Source organism: Gopherus flavomarginatus, chromosome 19, assembly GCF_025201925.1.
Source record: "Gopherus flavomarginatus isolate rGopFla2 chromosome 19, rGopFla2.mat.asm, whole genome shotgun sequence".
Lineage (NCBI taxonomy): Eukaryota > Metazoa > Chordata > Testudines > Testudinidae > Gopherus > Gopherus flavomarginatus.
Genome location: NC_066635.1, coordinates 19,015,480 through 19,035,100, shown reverse-complemented (window position 1 = coordinate 19,035,100; position 19,621 = coordinate 19,015,480). Strand labels below are relative to the sequence as shown.

Below are 19,621 nucleotides of genomic sequence, written 5' to 3'. Positions count from 1 at the left end.
ATAAAGGAACTCTTACTTAGAAGAGACAGAAATAAGCTCTACAAGAGTAAGCAGACCTGAATTCCTAGTGCGACGTCTCACTTTCTCATGTGGGATAAGTGAATTTCAGGACAATAATATAACCACCACTAGATTCATTTCACACATGGATATTCACATCTAGGATCCTCCCCTCCCCAGGTTCATTCTTGTACCATGATTTCTTACAAATAAGCTGCATCGCAGGAAGAATTTGGCCTGCCCTAATCTTACAATACCATGCAGGAGCAAGGCTCCAATTTTTAAACCCCCTAAATTGTGTAATCTATGGCTGTCTCCCTAATATTTCCCCACATACATTTCTCAGAAGGAAAAATATTTGGAAACAATTCTGTGGCTATTGTGAAAGTGCAACGTTTACTCTGATGGGAGGAATTAGTAAATACAGTCAAAAGTTCAACACTACTGGAGTTATGTACACTTCTGCAAAGGTTAGGCCATCAGCACACTTGTTAAAAGCGACTGGACACAGATCTGAAAAAATAAGTCTTAGAAAAAAGGGATTTGTCCACTTCTTGGCATGCCAAAATATTGGTTGTGAATCTATACAAATGACTTCCATTTAAGACTGAATATCTGAGATTTAAAATTTTGAAGGACATAGTAAAAACCAATACGTTTCTCATTGTCTCATAATACAAGAACAACTCAGTCACTTTAAGTGAAGAGCAGGTAAATGTATATACCAAATAAAATACTTTATATACCATAGTGTATAAAATACTCTGCATACCGGTAGAATTCACTGTCAGAGTCAAATAATGGATTTTTTTAAAAGGCCAGAGTATGATCACCACAGGGATCAGGAAGCAATTTTCTTCCCTGCTCCTCATGTATAGCATTATATAACTGGGTGGATTATGTATGGTTTGGGCAGTGGGGGTTACCTAATCTTCCAGAAGCACGCATTAGTCACTGCAGAAGGCACAAGTCCAACTTTTACGGTTTGAACCAGTAGGGAAAATTCTGTCCCTCATAGGCTATTTTAATCCTCCCTCCAAAACTGAATTGGTTTCTTTTTAAAAGGCTGCTGTTGATCACTGAAGCAAGGCACAATGCAGTGTTCATTTACCCACGCTCTGGTTCCCATGCTAGTTAATTTTAGGTTTAATGTAATTTGAATTTCATAGAAAGAAAATGAATCAGAGGTGCTTCCCGCATTTGAATTTTACCCAGAAGATTTATTTAGAAGCAGTTTGCTATTTAAATAGAAAACTCTGTTGGCCAACCATTACATTAACCTGAGTGTGGAAATCTGCTCTTCTCATCATTACTGTGTCTCACTGAAATGAAAAGCTGCTCCCCTGCCCATTGCAAAAAAGCTACTTACTAGTCAAACCAGAATAATGACCTGAACACATAGGGAAGCTCCTTTTTGGGCTTTCACAAAAGTACACAAAGGGACACAGATGCAGAGTCATTCCATTTATTCTAGTCTGTCTAGAGAGGTTTGTTTTTCCTTAAATGTTTCAATATTATTCTGATAGAACAGTTGCCCTGTTTCCTCTCTCTCTTTTTCCACTTCCTGCTTCCACTTTTTCCTTTCTTTCCACTTCTATACGGATTCTGTGAGAATAGATGGTATTTGTTACTAAAACAGCAACCTATACTAACGCTAAAAAATGTATTTGTGTTATCTGTGTATTCATTTCAGTTTTAAAAGAAATCAAGTGAGATAGGAATGAATTATCCTAAATAAAATAAATATTTTTAAAATTAGAAAATAAAATTGTAAAGTAGGGCAAGAGGAAAAAAGTGTACTAAAAATGGAGCCAGCAGATTTAATGGTAACCATTCTATACCTGTGGCCAACTGAATTTTACCATCAGGGCCTTGCTAAGAAAAAGAGGAAATAAAGGCCTTGTTTAAATGGGGAAATTGACCAGAATGGCTACAGAATAATAAGTCTATTCTGCAATAGCCCCCTGTGTGGACACACTGTTCTGGAATAAAAGTGAATTTTATTCCAGAATAATTACCTCACACACAAAGTGGAGTAATTATTCTGGAATAAAGTCACTTTTATTCCAGAACAGTGTGTTCTGGCCACATGGGGAGCTATTCTGGAATAGCTATAGCAATATAGCATATTCTGCTGTACCCATTCCAGTTATTTTCCCTATATAGACAATCCCTGAAACAAAATAAAAAGTTACCTTCATCTCAGTGCTAAATATCACTTTGAACTGTTAAAAGTAACAGTTTAGCACTTACCTTCCAGATGAAAGACTCATATTCAAGGCAAATGTTCTAACACATGCTGCATACTCCAAGACAGCAAGAGGATTTTTAGGAGGGGATTTGCAGTCCCTTAAAAACAGCCTAGAAGCCCCAGCAGAGAACAGAAGGGCAGTTTGAAAGGAATGGCGTTCCTCTTCTGAAGTTTTGACCTAGAGCTTCCATTGCTTTTGGTATTGGTCTGACTATTGGAGCACAGATTTCTACACCACACAGAATGTACTGAATTTATTTACATGAGTGAAATGGGGGGGGGGAGGGAGGGGAGAGAAAGATATTTAGAGTACTTATTTTAAATGCCAATTTTCAAATCAACATGACCCAAGGTTTACTTGACAAGGGCAGGAAATAATTCAAAAGCTGTACACAAGAAAACACTGACTGAAAAACAGGAATAATTACAGTTCAGATAATCTCTCGCCACAGAAGACTTTGGGATTGCTACTCTTTTTCAGTGGATTTTGGGTCCCTCCCATGCATTCTCCTGCTGCTACTGAATGGAAAAAAAAAACACACTTGCTGTTTTATTAGCTGTCTGTCTCTATATCAACCAAATGTTAAGTACTCTCATCCTAATCTTTGATTTTCAATTTTACTTTGCCTAAAGGATGGCTATTCAAAGACATTAGAGAACATCAAAGCACTAGAGCTATTCAAGTTTGCAGAAATTCGCAATTATTGAAACAAACATCCACTCACAATTATACCCTAGTCTAACAACAAAATGGTAAAGATCTTCCCAAAACCTCCCTTCTAGTTAATGGACAAGGTTCTAATTCAAAGGAGGATCCCTGTAAAATAAGGCTGTCTCTTTTAATGAAGAAAATTTAAATTGACAGATAGATGCAGATAAGCTCTTCCAGCCTGAAAATGAAAATGCTCTTACAACAACTAATCATTTCTCTGTTTATGTAGCGTGGGGAAATGCAACTACTCATCAGGAAGGATGCTGTACACATAATTTAAATACTGATCTTTTTAAAGCTAAATACACCAACCACCATTCTATTATTATAGATTGCAGTTGTTAGCATTCGACTGGTAATTCAAAAAGTGTCAAGATTTTAAGATTATGCAGAGACTTTGAATGTCCCCAAGTCCAGAACTCATACTTTACACTCTTGACTTATTTTCCCAGGACTAAACAACTGAAGAACATACGGTAAAAGGAGAAGTGTATGATCTTTCTAAGTCACGTAAGAAGGCTGCCTCTCTTAGTGAGAAGCAGGAGGTGGATGGAGATATACACTTTGTGGGTTTCAGTCTTAAAATTGGAATGGTTTGGAATTCTAAATAATGTACCTTGATAGGAGGGGTACAGCAGCGGGAGGGTGTCATCATGCACATATCAGGACTGCTGTAGCAGGGGCCCTCTGCCAAGTTGAGGTACAATTCCTCTTCATTTTCCCAGTTGCTCCGACTGTCCAGCACCGGCGAGATGCAGATTACAATGGCACTAGTATTATCGGCGCGAAGCATGCGCTGCCTCCACCGGCCTAGTGCTCTGTTCACCAGCATTTTGGCACAAGACTGTCTGTGTTCTCCCTTAATGTTTAAAGGAAATACAGAGAAAACCCGTCACCATTTTACTGTGATCATAAAGTGAAGAAATGATATGGCACAGATTGCAATTCTCTACCTCATCATGGCGCTAAAGCATCAGAATTCAGACAAACCGGCATCTAGCAAACAGACTGAAACAGAATGGAAGTCAAAAATTGTTTGAATGAATTAGTGTGCAGACAGACACCAGTTATAGTGAAACTTTGTTCATAATGACAGCACATGGAGGAAACTATTTTTTTAAAAAGGCAACTGAAGTTGTATTTGTACCTACTTATTGTGACCTGTCCATGACTTCTACTGAAATGACCCATGACTAAAACATATGCTATCCCAGTAAGTTTACCATCATTGTAATAGCGCCATGTACGTCGTAGCAGTATAATTAAGTATTAACACTCAATGATGCCACAACTGCGTATGCTTTTAAGCAATATGTTACTGCAATAGAGTAACACAGCAAAAAAGTGAGTTAACAGCTACCATGTTATCTTAAAGTAGTTGATAACATCAACATGCCCTCACCATAAAATATTGTTTCTCCTCATGATCCTGGCACATAGAAATTGCATCTTGAGGTGGGATCATGTTCCACAGTCCATCGCTGCCTAGGATAATGTATTTGTGCTTTTGGGGATCAAGTGTATATACACTAGTGTCTGGTTCAGGAGACACAACAAATTCACCACTGTAGAAATCGTAGCTCCACAGATCACCTGGAGAGGAGGAAAACAAGGAAAATGTTTTTTTAAAAAGTCAGTCAAGGGTTATCATTGTCCCCTTATTACAGCAGTCTTCAACACCAACCTTCAGTGAAATGCCTGTGAAGTCTATCAATGCAACTCCCTTAGTGAGACACTCAACTTACGAGTTTTTGTTGGTTTTTTAATTGCCCATTTCTGGTAGTCCACTCTTTCCTTAGTATGTTCTGATTGATTGATTTTTTTACGTCATTTTAAAAGCCATGTTTTATAAGAGGTTCTCTACTCCCTGTTGATGTTTGTTAGGGTCTTTTCAGGAAGGGAAAAACTGACTCAATAAATAGGAAACAATGAAACTGACTAATACGTCAAATATGCTAAGTAAAACTGTTGCAAGAGAGAAAAGTGCATTTTTCCCATTCATTTCTTTCAGTTATAGTGATTTTAGATGTTACTTGTAAAACCAGTAAAATTTTCAAACAAAAATGTGGTTTTCCAAATTGATCCTTTTAAATCAAGGAGCGCCATTATACTGTTATGCCTACATCTTCCTGCCTTCTCCTTCCAGGCCCGACAGCATAGTCTGTACAAGGCTAACCCCTACATTTCTTCTCTTGGACATTACCTGCCCTATATGTAGCATCCTATAATTGTAGAAACAAAATGAAAAGTTGTTTTCTTATAAAAAGTATCCTCCACTTGATTCTAGTCAATAACTCCTTAAAGGCAACTGAAGGTTTGAAATTAACAGAGAATCCAATATAATATTTACTACCATTTTCCAAACTCTGGCAGGTCTCTTGCTGTATGCAACATGTGGCTTTAAAGTAGAAATTCATTCAATATCAGAGGGGAAAAGCATTTAGAATCTAAAAAACTCCATTTTAAAAACAAGTTTTTCAGCTTGAGACTTCAAAAAGTATAACTGTCTGTGTCCTTTTAACAGTTCTTTCTGACTCTGACATCTTCTTTCCCCACTCCAACATGCCCCTTTAAAATAATAAAAATAAGCTCTTTGTCTCCCTGCTTCCTGGAGTAGGAACTTTTCCTTTCGCTCAGCTCGGCACTATCAACCAGTACAAAAGGTTTTTCAGAAACAGAACAAGGAATACTTCAAATCAAATACTCCACTTCACTATGGCAAACACCGATGGGCCATCCTCCTTAAAGAGCCAATTCACCTTCACAGCAGCAGCAAACATACACATGTTTCTACTAAATGCTAATTAAAAGCCTTGCCTACTTGAATAGAGGCACTCTCTCCATCAGCAGACTAGCACAACAAAGCTCACTGGCTGGCAACAAGATGAAAATAAATACTGTCGCAGTCAAGCTGAGCTCCAGTGCACCAATTACTGTGCATGTATGTAATTGCCACTAAAAGTCTCCATAGAGCACCAGCTTTTGTTCAAATCTTGACTGCCACAACAGATAAGAGCTTAACTCCTCATTTGTCTTATAATCTTTTTATAGCTATTTTAGAATCTGTTCCTGCCTCCTATTAAAGTCTTGCCATGGAAGTCAATGGCGGCATGAGAATGAAACATGGGAACAGCTGTTTTGCTTGATTGTTTTAACTGATCCTTGACAGATCACTATTGCTTTTGTCAGTATTGCTTCTTTATATCTTCTAACTAAACAGGCATAGTTATAAACAATTTTGTATGGTGATTAGCCCCTACAGTGACCTTGCATCCATGTATTTAAGTTTACACAGCAGATGGAAAGTTATTCCTATTCTCGTTGTGTCTAGTTGCACTGGTGAATTAATGGCAGTACACTTGTTCTCAAAGTAGGAGACACAAAATAAAAAGCCAGGTGTGTAGCAGATTTAACTCTACATAAATAAACAAGGTGCATAATATTTACAGGGATTCAGACAGCTTAAATTTGCTACAGAGCTACATTTTCCTCCCTTTTACAATATATTAACTAGCCAAGCCAGAGGCAAAGAATGGAGGAGTAAGGCGGTACACACAGCAAGCTTGCTGGAAGTGTAAAAAAACCGCAAAGATTTCTAGGTGGTTTTGAAGAAGTATTCCTTACAAGACTTGTACCCTATAGGTGCTATAAAAGGCTACGTTTTATTCACAGACAGGTCACGGGCAGTAAACAAAAAATCAAATTTACTATATACTCCTAACTAAAACTTGGGCTGGGGGGCCTGGGATTCCCGCTGGTGCTGAGGGGGGGGGGGGAAGAGCAGCAACGCGTGTCCCAGGACCCCCGCTGGTGCTGAGGGGGTGGAGGGTTGGTGGGGCTGGCAGGCTCCCTACCCGGCTCCAACCGGCAAGTCCTTGAAGTTCCTAGAGGGAGGAGCAGCCACAGTGGTCGCATTGTGTACTTACCAATGGGTAATTGGGATTTTTTTTATTTCATTGTGCGTGTGCAGAGAGCATATCACATTAATTACCTTCACATTCATTACCTTATGCACTGCGGGGAAATAATTTTATGACAAACTTTCTTTTTCTTACAGCTGAGGGCAAAAGCAAAAAAGAAGGATTAATACTAATGGAGAGGAGGAGGAGAAGCAGGAGGAGGAGGGACCCCCACTTTAATGACTTGGTTGGCCAATGAAAATGAGTGTGCATCTCTGCCCATTCTAATGGCTAGAGAAGCTTTTCAGTTTTCCACAGTTTAATATGCAGGTTTCATTTTGATTATTAGAAACCTGTAAGTGGGGGAAAGGCTGGGACTTAAGGTGAAGAAAACATTAGGACAGGTTAACAGTACTCTAGCGCAGTGGTCTCCAAACTTTTTTGATCACACGCCCCATCAGTAAAAAAATTTTGAGCCTGCACCCCCCTGCTCTCAGCCGAACTGTCGAAGCAAAAAAAAAAAAAAAGCGCTGCTCAGACTCCCAGCCAAACTGCCGGGGGGGGGCAGCGCTCCTCCTGCCGCACACCCCGAAGGATCCTCTTGCTCTAGAGCAGCGGTTCTCAAACTGTGGTTCAGGACTGGCACAGGGCTGGCGTTAGACTTGCTGGGGCCCAGGCTGAAGCAGAAGCAGAAGCCCAAATGCATCAGCCTTGGGTGATGGTGCTCAGGTTACAGGCCACCAACCTGGGGCTGAAGCCCTTGATCTTTGGCTTTCCCCCATCCCTTGGGCAGTGGGGCTCGGACGGGCTCAGGCATCAGTCCCCCCTTGTCGGGTCATGTAGTAATTTTTGTTGTCAGAAGGGGTCATGGTGCAATGAAGTTTGAGAACCCCTGTTCTAGAGGCTCTAAAGCAAAAAACTTGCTCAAGGTAGCTTTTTCTCCCAAAAACTTCCTTTTCACAGCTGTACCACTTATATGATTACCGAAGCATGATCCATAGTCACATAAAATGCTTCAGTTCAATACAACAGAATAACTGTATAAATTAATTCAATTTTCTCTTCCCTTTTCAGGCACACAGATTTGTCTCTTATCAATTCTTCTTTTTCAGAAACATGAATTTCTTTAAATCCTCAAAAGGCACAAGGAATAATCTCCCCATTATGTACAAACAGAATGGGCATTATGCTCACCATATACCACATAAGATATTCTTTCATACAGAGAAGATGTGTTATATTTAAAGTTAAAATGGACAGTCCTAAGTTACACACCCTGATACTACACCAATCATCTAAGTTTCAGTGCACATGAGTGCTTGCATGTCACACCCACGTGCCCAACTCCATATGCTGCCCTTTCTGAAAAACAGCAGAGTAACGATAAACAATAAATGATCCTGCTTTCAAAACAATTGATGTGGTCTCCTGAGCATGACATCACCACAGTGTCTTGGGTCAAGAGCTAACTGACTCCCAAGAATGGAATAAGCAGACAGCACAGAAGCACATCAAGACCCATAATCCAGAAGACAAGACAGTACACGGGGTTCATCACTTGATAATATTCCTCCTGGACAACTCATTTTGGACCCAATCATGTGCTGGTGCTGAGCCCTCTCAGCTTCTTTTGGCTCCAGTGGGCACTAAAGGTGCTTGGCATCCTGTAAGCTTCACTGTGAAAGGCTGAACGTTAATAATTCAGAGGGCTACGTTCAAGTTGAAATTGAAGCTGGAGGAGGGAATTTGGCATTGTCAGTTGGAATGAAGCAAGCCCCATTGCTGCAATTATTATGTGCCTTACAGCAGCACCTAGAGGCCCGACTGACAGCGATCCATTGTGCTAAGCATTGCATCAAACACACAGTACGAAGAACTCACAATATAAAGTGACACGACAAAAGAAGTTACACTATTGTCATTCCCAATTTATAGACAGGGAACTGAGACATAAAAGAATTAAGGGACTTGCCAAGGAGACATGGGAAGCCTGAGAGAGCACACCAGGAACTGAACTCAGATCACTTCAGTCCCAGTCCAGTTCCTTAATCATAATAAGCCCATCCTTCCTAGCGCCTATAGAAAACTCTCCAATACCATCAGTCCTTCCTATAGCAAGATTGGCTATCTCTAGCTAAAACAGAGGTTGTGTGCAGAAATCATTTGGTGAAATTCTACAGGCTATGTTATGCAGGATGATTCTAGCAGGCCTCTTCTGGCCTTTAAATCTGTGTATCTGTCGCTAACCAAAAGCTATGAAGTACTATTCACCTGCTTGTCTAGATAAATCAAGAAAAGAAAAATCAATCTAGTAGTAGCAACAGCAGATGGAAAGTTGGTCTAGAAAACAGTATTTCCAAAGCTTATCGAACTGCTCTCCAAGGCGTGTTTTGCTAAGCATGCGCATTTTGCCAAAAGGAATTCTTTATCACAGATGGTTTGAAACCATTTTCCCTAACATTATTCCTCTGAAGGTGGCCATTCAAATTCACCATGTAGGCAGGTACCTCCTTTTATAGATGGGGAAATTGAGGAAGCAAGGCAATATGACTTGCCCACAGCCACGCTAGGAGCAGAGCCAGTGTCAGAAATCAGGAGCTGCAGGCTCCCAGACTCCATTCACAAGACCACACTCTATCTGTTCTTAATTAAAAACGTGATGCCACATGTTACACGATTTGTTAAAAATCCTGTCACTCTACAGTCTTATGACCAAGGATTTTTTGTATTTTGGGGAAAGGTGACCACTCCTTCTACATCTCCCAGCAGATCAAATCATCTGACACTAGAATAAACTTTCTAGAGTAAGTTTCCAGAGCAGAAGCTGAGCTGGTATGCATGTCTACACAACTATAGATAGATAGAACTGGAAGGGACCTTGAAAGGTCATCGAAGTCCTGTCCCCTACCTTCACCAGCAGGACCAAGTACTGTCCCTGACAGTTTTCTGGGGTTTTTTTTGCCCCAGATCCCTAAATGTCCCCCTCAAGGATTGAACTCACAACCCTGGGTTTAGCACCACTGAGCTATCCCTCCCCGCAACAAGCACAGTGCTGGTGCTTAGACTACATGAACATAAAAAGATTTCAGGCAGACTTCACAAAAGACATTCCATCTCTATTGAGTAAACATTTAGCCCTAAAATACCAACTCTTTTGGTGCACTGTGTGATGTCTGGGCCTAATTCAGTTCATTTTTAAAAGTATTAAGCAGTGTATTCCCCCTTACCTGGTTATTGTTCTATTTTTGGATCACATTTTGGAATCTGCTTGCATCCCACTTGTAGCCAGGAAAGTAGTTTTTTTGTTTGTTTTTAAATGTTAGTTTATAATGTACTCAGACCTCAGTCCAGTCCAGTCCTCTCTCTCTCTCAAAGCAAAATTTGCTACAGAAGAAATGCTCAAATCAAACCTTTTCCTTACATTTCTGTAACATGTTTTTGTATTAAATTAACAAGTTTTAATTATTTTTTTGGAGGGGTCTACTTTAACAAGTCACAATGAAAAGAAAAAGACAACCCCAATTTCATTTATCCCACAATAACTTTTTAATTAAACTTGTATCTCATAGATTTTTGGCCTATCAATGGAAGCAAAGGATACTCTACAAGGATTTGTACAGAAACCATATAGCTCGTTCGGGCTCATCTGCAAATGGAAAAAGGACTTGTCACTAAAACTAGTGGCTTAATATTTCTTAACTATTTCTTCTATAGCCACAAGGGGGCATGTTTACTGCAGTCACAAGGGGGAAAAAAATCATACAAGTGCGGCATAATGTATTTTTTACAAGATGAAAATAACCTACTTTATTAAATTTACTCTAGGAAAAAGGAAGGGCAAGGCTACCAGGAGGCTACTGCCACGAGTATGCAGGTAAGTTACACAGATGCCAATAAGGCATAAACCCTTTTATTATACCTGCAGGACAAACAAGACATAGGGGTGTACTTGGCTGGATGCAGGAAGCATCTAAAACTGAAAGAGATCTGAAACAAGGGGGGTGGCAGGGGAGAACAGAGAACCCAAGAATTATTGAGTCAACAGAAAAAAAAAATAAAAAAGTTACAAACTATGATGTTGAAATGGGAGAGAGGACAGAAAAGTGAATATGGAAAGCTGCCTTGTGACTTTTGTCCTGGAACTGCATCCCCCAGTGAGCACTAAAAAGGCATTTCAGATCCCAAAGGGACAGCCACTTCTCTGTAGTATTTTGGCCAGCTGCGTGAATAGAGAAAAATAAGAACACAAGGGGGAACAAAGTGGCCAAAAATGGATATGATCCCATCTTTAAAACAATTATGGTTCTTAGTACAACTTCAAGGAAGATGAAGAAAGAGTCATGCACAGGGAACTCCAGAGACAGCTAGAAGGAAAAAAAAATCTCTTTCAAGATAAATGGATCCACATGTGCTCCAACATGAATCCTATAACTCAAACAAGACAGCACAGACTTGTCACCACATAGGGGCTGAAATGTATATTCTGCACTTTATTCAGACCTCTATGCTATTTTCTTCAACAGAAAACTTTGGGGGGTGGGGGGCGGAATTCCACAGAATGATGAAGGTCATCTCTAGGACAAATTCTTTTTGACAAAATTTTAGCTGAAAATAATATAAAAATATTTCAGATTTAGTTTACGTTCACAACAACGTTACCTTGTTGTTTTAAAATGTCGTGAGTTAAAAGAAAGTCAGAGTCAAAGGTGGAAGTAGCCCAAAAAAAAGTTAGGGATATTTACTGTTACCTTCAACCTAGAAGGTTTTCTTTTTTCTTCATTTTTTTTCCTTCAACTTAAAGATGTGCAAGCTTAAAAGAGAAGATTGTTCTTGAGAGAGAAGAAGTGCTAATTTCTGCTAACAATACATCTTCAAATAATTTGGATGTCTTTAGTCTGAATCCATAATGTAGGGTGATTATAGAGAGTTAAACAGAGATGCAGTAGGAATCTTTATCTCCTGATGTGTAAGTGTGTACATGCAAATACAGCAAATGGGCAATGTATTCAGGTTTCACCTTAGATGAGCAATCCTCACGCTATTAATTAGGTATTAAGATTCTTTTTTAAAAAGTCTTACAAAGAGACAGTAGGCAGCACTCTCAGCTACCATCAAATAATAGTTTTCACCTCTCAGTCTCTTATCAATAGAATCTAGACAATGCTTTGCAATCTCTAATGTTAGTATGTATCTACATCTTACACTGTAATTTAATAGGACACAGCATAAAGAATAATCCTACGTATGAACAAATACACGTGACCTAAAAAGCATAGGTGTGAAAATTATGCCCACTCTGCACTGTAACTGATTTTTCTTTTTTAACAGTTCATTGAATATGAAAACTAAATCTTTGTACAAGGACCTAATTAGATTATCTGAGGTCAACTAGACCTGCCACCCTAGCATTTCATGGCATGCACATGAAAAAAAAATTTACAAGACAATTCTGTCATTCAATGGGCTGCTCTGACATGCTGCTCCTACGTAAGTAACTCTGTAAGAGCCAGGACTCTTGTAGGTGTTATGCATTTAGTGTTTAGTGCCCCAGTATATGATGCATCTATTTTAGGTGTCAGCAGGAATCCTAATGTACTTATTAAAATTAGAATCAAACCTATATTATACAGCCACCCAAAAAAAACCTGGCTTTCCTAGCGCACACATACAAAAATTATAAACATGCATACGGACACAAGAAATCACAAAGGTATACTTAAAGTGGCCATGTCAAGTAAAGAATTTAACTATGGTGTGCCTAAGTACAGGTTTCACTGATTATGAAGAATTAAGAGAACTATTCAACTGCAACTACTATTCCTCTCACACTATATAATCGCACTGACAGTTACAGATTTCGGCTCTGGACCAGTCCTCCTGAGGACAAAAAAATGAAAATCCTACAGAAAATAAGAACTGGGTTCAGATCTGAGGCACTGCCCCATCAAGAAACTGCCCACATGATTTGCAAGGCTTTCTCGAGACCCACTCCTGCTACGATGCCCACAAGGTATTAGCCAACTAATCTTGGCCAGGCTGTGGAACAGCAGGCGATAACTTATAAATACCAGCTAAAGAAATATTCATAAGTATCCAGTTGTGCGCATAGCCGGCCTATATAACTACATGATTTTATGATTGCTTTAATCTCTTCTCCTACCATTGTTATACTCAGGCATTGCTTCCTGTTTAAAATTACCATATAAGCTATTCAGAGCCGAGACAACGTCCTTGCTAGGTCTGTACACTACAACATATTATAATAGGGCCCAGATAGAGATTGGGGCCTTTGGATGCTACCAGAAAACAAAGATAAAAACAGACCAGAAATTTAGTTCAGAATTATTTCTTCTACATCGAAGCTAACTACTTCTTCCAACTGAACCAAGTACATGGGAGCAAGAGTCGCATCCCTGTGCTACCTACCAGGTACCCGGCCACTCACCCATAGAGCACTGAAAGGCAGCCATATTTGATCACAGCAGTCGCTGCAGAAGCCAGAAGATAATGGGTTAATGTAACTTTGATAAAGAATGTAATAGAATTGCTACCCATCTGGCAATCTTTCTAAAAGAGAGGGAGAGGGAGAGGCAGGGAAATCTATTTTACCACATGCTTTCTGGAGAATGGCTGTTCTGGAGAGGCTAGTCTGCTCTTTGAGATTTCTCCCCAAAATGCTGTCTGTGAGCATGGTCAGTGGAGTCTTTGCAATACTATTCCTGAAATGGGAGTGGCTTGTAATAGGAGTGCCCTGTAATAGGAGTGGCTTGAGAGCGTTATACAGTGTATATTAAATAGCCATTACAAACCAAACTGGGCACAATCTACAGTAAGGTGGGTTTTTTTCAGAAGAGTTAAGTACAAATATTTATGTTTAAATTACAATACAATCGTATGCACCCCTATAGCATGTCATAAGATGATCTAAGGGCACTTTACATACATTTACATAGCACCAAGAACACACTAGGCACTTTACAGAGAAGCAGCTAATTAAAAACATACACATCCGATAGAGGGCTTGATAGGCTATAAATAGATTACTTCATACATTACTTAATTACAGTCACCACTGAAGTGGAAAGCAGATGCTGTTTAAGAATATATAGCACCACTGTTTAGTTCAGGGCAGAAGGATAGTGTGCCAAAAGTAGATGAGCAAGGGGAATTTGAGGAGAATTAATTTCACCAGGATGGCTCATTAACTGTGCCAATCTCATGTTTGCTGTCCAAATATTTGTTTTTCTATAGCATCTACGGCATTGGCTATATTTAAAACATTCACTGCATTCCTTACAGTGATGACCAGGTTTAGAGAAGGAAAAATCAATAGATCATCAAAATTAAAATGTCCCTATTTCCATATCAGAATAAAAAACAATTAAGGAACAGACATGAGCTGCAGGAAGTTGGGAAATCTCATTAATACACTGCGAAGTATCAGAAGAGCAAAAGCTGGGAACACACAAGATAGAATTACCTGGTTTGTGTTCAGAAATTTGCAGCCTGTGAGCAGATGCACTTCTGTACCATTGCCTGCTAGAGGCAGATGGGAATGCCTATTTAGCAGACTGACATTCCCCTGGCAAAAAAATTTGGCCTAGACTATCATTTAGCTACCTGTACAGCTGGTATCTATATGTTATGTTACTGGCATCCTGCAAAAAATTAGCGTAATGCCCAAATCTAGGCACAGCGGAGCCACTGGTTGTACTGGTAACTAGTGAAATTGACTACAGTGCTGGGAACAGAAAAGTTTGTCTGGGTTAACCTGGTTATTAGTGTCAGAGCAAACGGAATTACTTGGAAAGACTCCAGTGCATGAAGTGTTGGTGCCAACCAGAGCAGCAATGCTGGGAGCCAGCCAAGTGGTCAAACAGAGCTTAGTAGCATGAAAACCAATGATTTTAGTTGTGATAGGCCTTGCATAAGCAGTTTTTGAGGCCAGCATGCCCCTCATGGAGTCAAATCCTGTTTCCAAACTGAGCATCTGTGCACCATCTGGGTCCTAGGGAAAGGAACACAGCTGGGTTCCTTTTCTCAAGAGGATGGCCATACCTCATGCACCGAGAGGATGTGAAGAGTTTGCACCAAAACATTGTCATTCAAACCACTGTAAACTTGGCATCTTCACGTCATCTAGGAACGTCTTTTTAAAGATCCAAGCATGCTTGACTTCGAACACAAGAACTGCTGCCACAGGACATCTTCTCCTCTCTTGCACCCAGACTCTCCAGCAACCCTTCCCATCCAGATGAGAATTGTAAAGGCCACAATAGGAGCCTAACAGATGGATCATTCGCTGAAACCCCATCTGCACACAGAACCCAGCCAAAACTCTTTTGTCTGACTTGCTGAGGGGAATCAGACCCAAACACCATTAAGCCTTCTGGAAAATTCACATGACCGGTTCAAAACCACAAAAAGGAAGAAAGAAAGGGGAGAATGAACTATTACTAAATTAAAAGCTCTTCTACATTTTACAGTCTCCAGAGCAATACATGCTCACCTGTAAGAAAGGGGAGCAAGTGCATGTTTTGCCTAGTAGCTGGAGTACAAGAGTGAAAGTTATGATTCCTGGGTTTGTTTCACAGCTCTAGGTCTCCTAACCTTGAGCAAGTCACTTAACCTCTCTGGCTCTGTTTCACCATCTACGAAACAAGGATAATGTCTCCCGCAGGGGTTTTGAAGCATAATGAACAATTGCAAGATGTTACACAGAGACTACTAATATAATTTAAATAATAATATATGGAGATATACCTATCTCATAGAACTGGAAGGGACCTTAAAGGTCATTGAGTCCAGTCCCCTGCCTTCACTAGCAGGACCAAGTACTGTCCCTGATGTGTTTGTTTTTGGCCCCAAATCCTTAAATGGCCCCCTCAAGGACTGATCTCACAACCCTGGGTTTAGCAGGCCAATGCTCAAACCACTGACCTATCCCTCCCCCCCTTCTTTAAAGAACAGTCATGTTACTTTTTCGCCATGTCAAGCCATGTTCTCACCTGATCCCTCATCGTGCTTTCTCCACACCCCAAGTTTGCCACAATACCTACACTTGCTATGTAATTCAAATTAGTGTGTCTGTTATTGTCACACAAAAGAGTAATATCACTTGCTCTTAGCATTGGACGGTTTCAGGTGAAGCATAAACAGCACTGGCTTGTAAGCCAGTGGCAATATTACTAAGCAATTACTAAGTGAGACAGCACACTTCTGAAGCCAGACTGCCTCACATGACAGCCTCTACTGGCTGGTTGAGGGACAATGATGCAGTCACAAGAGCGCTGACCAACTATCCCAAGAGGAGTGAAGTCATGGTATTGTATTTATAAGAAAAATACAAGAATTAGAAATCACCTTTCCTAAAAGCTGTACTCACCGGTCTTCTTCAGATGTGAAGAGAGTATTCCCAACTAAGAGCAAAGAGGGGCAAGGAAGAGAGAGAGCTGTACATACAAAGCTAGATTCAGCATTTAAATCCAGGGGAAGAAAGTGACTAGAAAAGACTTCAGCATATAGGGACATCAAGTGGTTTTTGCCAACTGCTGCCAAATTACAAAGCTTTTCCTCCAAGAGTTCTTACACAATACATGGCAGACCCAAAACACATAACCAACCTGCCTTCTGAACATGATTCTGCCCAACATGCTTCCCCTACTAACCCTTTTACGGGACCACCAAAGGCAAAAATATATATGTACAAATATATGGCTAAGTCTTATACTTGGCAATAATTCTTCCATTATTTCCTGAGATCTTTAGATGGAAAAATAGTAGGCATCACAAAGGGAAGAATCAGGTCTTTCACATTTTGCTGCAATAATGCAGGATATCACCCCATCAAGCATTCTGGAGTGGTTTCCATTTATTTCAACAGAGACGACTCAGTATGCCCTCCAGCTCACAGATACATACCACCTTTAAGGGGAAAAAAAACTTGTGTTGAAGTGAAGAACCCAACTTCGCAAGACTAACAGGGACACACATTCTGTATATCACAGGGGAGAGCTATCACTCACCCATTAAGCCAAACCCTCTTCAGCTCTATTTGGGAAATTTTCTATACACACTGCTCTGATCCTCTTTACGCAGGGACACCTCCCCTTCTATAAGAAGATAACACTGTTTGGTCTGTGGCTTCAACATTTAGGTCTCTTACTTCTCCGGTGCTAGGCCTGGACACCACTTACCAAGCGCTCGTGCCACGGCCAGGAATGGAATCTGGTCAATGACTGTACTCCTCCGCACAGGGCCATTGTGAGTCAGCCGAGGTCTCTTCCAGACAACTCGATTCACACCAGACTTATTGATCACACTAGAGGTATTAGAAACAAAGGGGTGCAGATTAAAAAAACAGTTAGTCACAACCCAGTGACTTTGTATGGTTTAAGTTACAGAAACAGTTAGTCCTATTATGTATGGAATTAATGCTATGACCTCAGTTAAGGCCTGCAGTGTAGACGCATCCTTCAGAAAACAGTGAGATTGTGATAATTTGAGGTTTTTAGCCCAGCTTTGGCAGACGAGGCAAAGAGATGAAAAGCTATGGGGATTTTTGGCTTCCTGCTGATCACCCGAATGCCACTAAAGGTCTCCCTCACATCAGAGGAGACGACAAACAAAGTTTGTTCCCCTGAGATGCTGGGCTGCATAATATCAATGTCAAATCCCAAAGGGGCAGTGTTATTTACGGTTCTCTTTTTCATTTTTGCTACCCGCCATGACTCTGACAGTCATCAGCAGGAGTGAGTGGTTTTAAAAAAACAAAACTGAAAAGAGCCACCTTAAACAGTCTTAATGTAGAGGTTTTCTTGCTAGAGTAGCAACAGGAGGCAGAAACAACAGATTAGTCATCATCTGCTCTCAAGCCCAAATGAAAGAAACAGCTCTACATTTAAATTTTAACACCTGCTTTCAGATGTTGAGCAGTGAAATTAGTTTGCTCATATAAAAGTTATTGGGGACATGAAGGAGAAGCTATGTGGAATAAGAGGCTTATTGTGGTGAGAGATGATAAGCCATATACCCAGAAGAGGTAGTGGAAAAAGGCACTGACGCAGGTTGGTAATAAGCTTACTTTCCAAGAAGTTATGGACCAGGCACCAAAGCTAGCTTCACTTATGGAATAGCCATAGGCAATTAGACACGGAAACGCTATGGAGCAGCCTCCAAACTCCTTGTATGACATGGTGCAACTCCAGGGACTTTGAAGCCCTTACATCAGTGATGAATTGAGCCCCATTATTGCGTGGCATGGTGCGACATGCATAGGAGGAAGGATCACAAAGACTATGTCCTCAGATTTACCATGCCCATTTGGAACCCTAATGGCCAAATAATGTTAATATTATTTCTGCCTGGAAGAAGATCCCATCCCACACTGACATTTAAACAGATTTTTAGTGGATAAGCTTTCTTAATTTGACTAGCAGATCCAATTCTCCTCTTCTCCCATCACCTTTTCCCCTCTCTCTCACGAGAAGTGAAGATGTCCTGCTAGCACAATCCCACTATACTCCTGCCCAGTGGCACGTCTCACAGTTCTGGGAGTAGCTGGGCAGTCTCTGCCAGTTTAGTCACCAATCTGGGAAAAGCTGAAGGACCACCAACAAGACGACAATATCAATCCCCACGACTCCTGTAAAAAAGGAGATTCTGGGAATTGCCCACTTGCAACTAGGAATTTCAAAATATATTCCGTGTCCTTCAGCCAGTGACAGAAAAGCACATTTGGAAACCTGTAACATCTACAGGCACTAACCTAGTGAAACAGCAAGTTATCATTTCAGAAACCTCTTATCCCAAATGCAGCTAGCTGATCTGCTTCCACCTGCTAAAGACACAAATATCTGAAGGTTAATGAGCTGACAGGGTTCTTGTGTGAACAATGTCAACAGGAAAACCTTCAGTGATCTCTGTGCTCTGAACCGCTAAAAGAAGGGAATGGTGCCCATCCATCTGGTGCAGTACTGTTGAACAAAAGAGCATAGGGCTCATATGAAGCTGAGCCAGATTTGAGCCCTGAGGTTTGTTTCACGGTTGCCATCTGACAAGGCTTCCTGCTTGCTCCCCTACCTCTCAGCTACAGGGAACATGCATGAACTGCAATTCGACTCCTTCTTGGATATTTTAACATCAGTCAGTTCATGGAAAAGAAACCCAAAGTCAGCTTTGACAAGTATAGGAGGTAGCAATGTTCAAATACTATGACTTAATATTCAGATTTACAGTGTTTAAATACAGTGTTCTGTTATTTATTTGTGATCTTAGTTTCATTTAAAGAAAAGTCTTGCAAGGCCTGTTCTACAGCTGGCATTGTTACCTCAAGGGCAATGTAAAATGCATCAGAAATTTTACTTTTATAGAGCAGATAGATCCTAATTAGATATGGAAGATATCATCTTTTGCCAGTACAGGGTACTGTATTCAAATAGAGGCCTTACCAACTGCAAAATGAACACTACGTTGCAATCAAAACCTTAATATTTTCTTCATTTGATAGAAAAAGCGCTCTACATCTCATAGTTAATATTTACATGGAAAAACAAATTTCTCTTTCAAATACTCTTAAGCCAAGGAGAACAAGGTCAGTCAGCAACTACCCCTCCCTTCCTTTCCCACTTTTTTCAGAACCCCAAATATACTTCTCACTTTGGAGATTTCATTGGGCTTCCATTCGGAAATCAAAAATCACCCCAACTCATAAACCTCCAGCAAAATGGCATTAGTACCAGACACTAAAATAACACAGCT

At 40.3% G+C, this 19,621-nt stretch overlaps 1 protein-coding gene across 2 annotated transcripts in view; it reads right to left on the bottom strand.

Annotated features, from left to right (window-relative positions):
* PPM1D (protein phosphatase, Mg2+/Mn2+ dependent 1D) overlaps positions 1 to 19,621 on the bottom strand; it is a 44,918-nt gene that overhangs the window by 4,398 nt on the left and 20,899 nt on the right. For both annotated transcript variants that reach the window (XM_050929326.1, XM_050929325.1), the window contains 3 exons: positions 17,059 to 17,183; positions 4,366 to 4,556; positions 3,580 to 3,822 (listed from right to left, as the gene is read on the bottom strand). In XM_050929326.1, the coding sequence (XP_050785283.1) occupies positions 3,580 to 3,822; positions 4,366 to 4,556; positions 17,059 to 17,183 (559 nt within the window). The remainder of the gene's footprint in view (positions 1 to 3,579; positions 3,823 to 4,365; positions 4,557 to 17,058; positions 17,184 to 19,621) is intronic.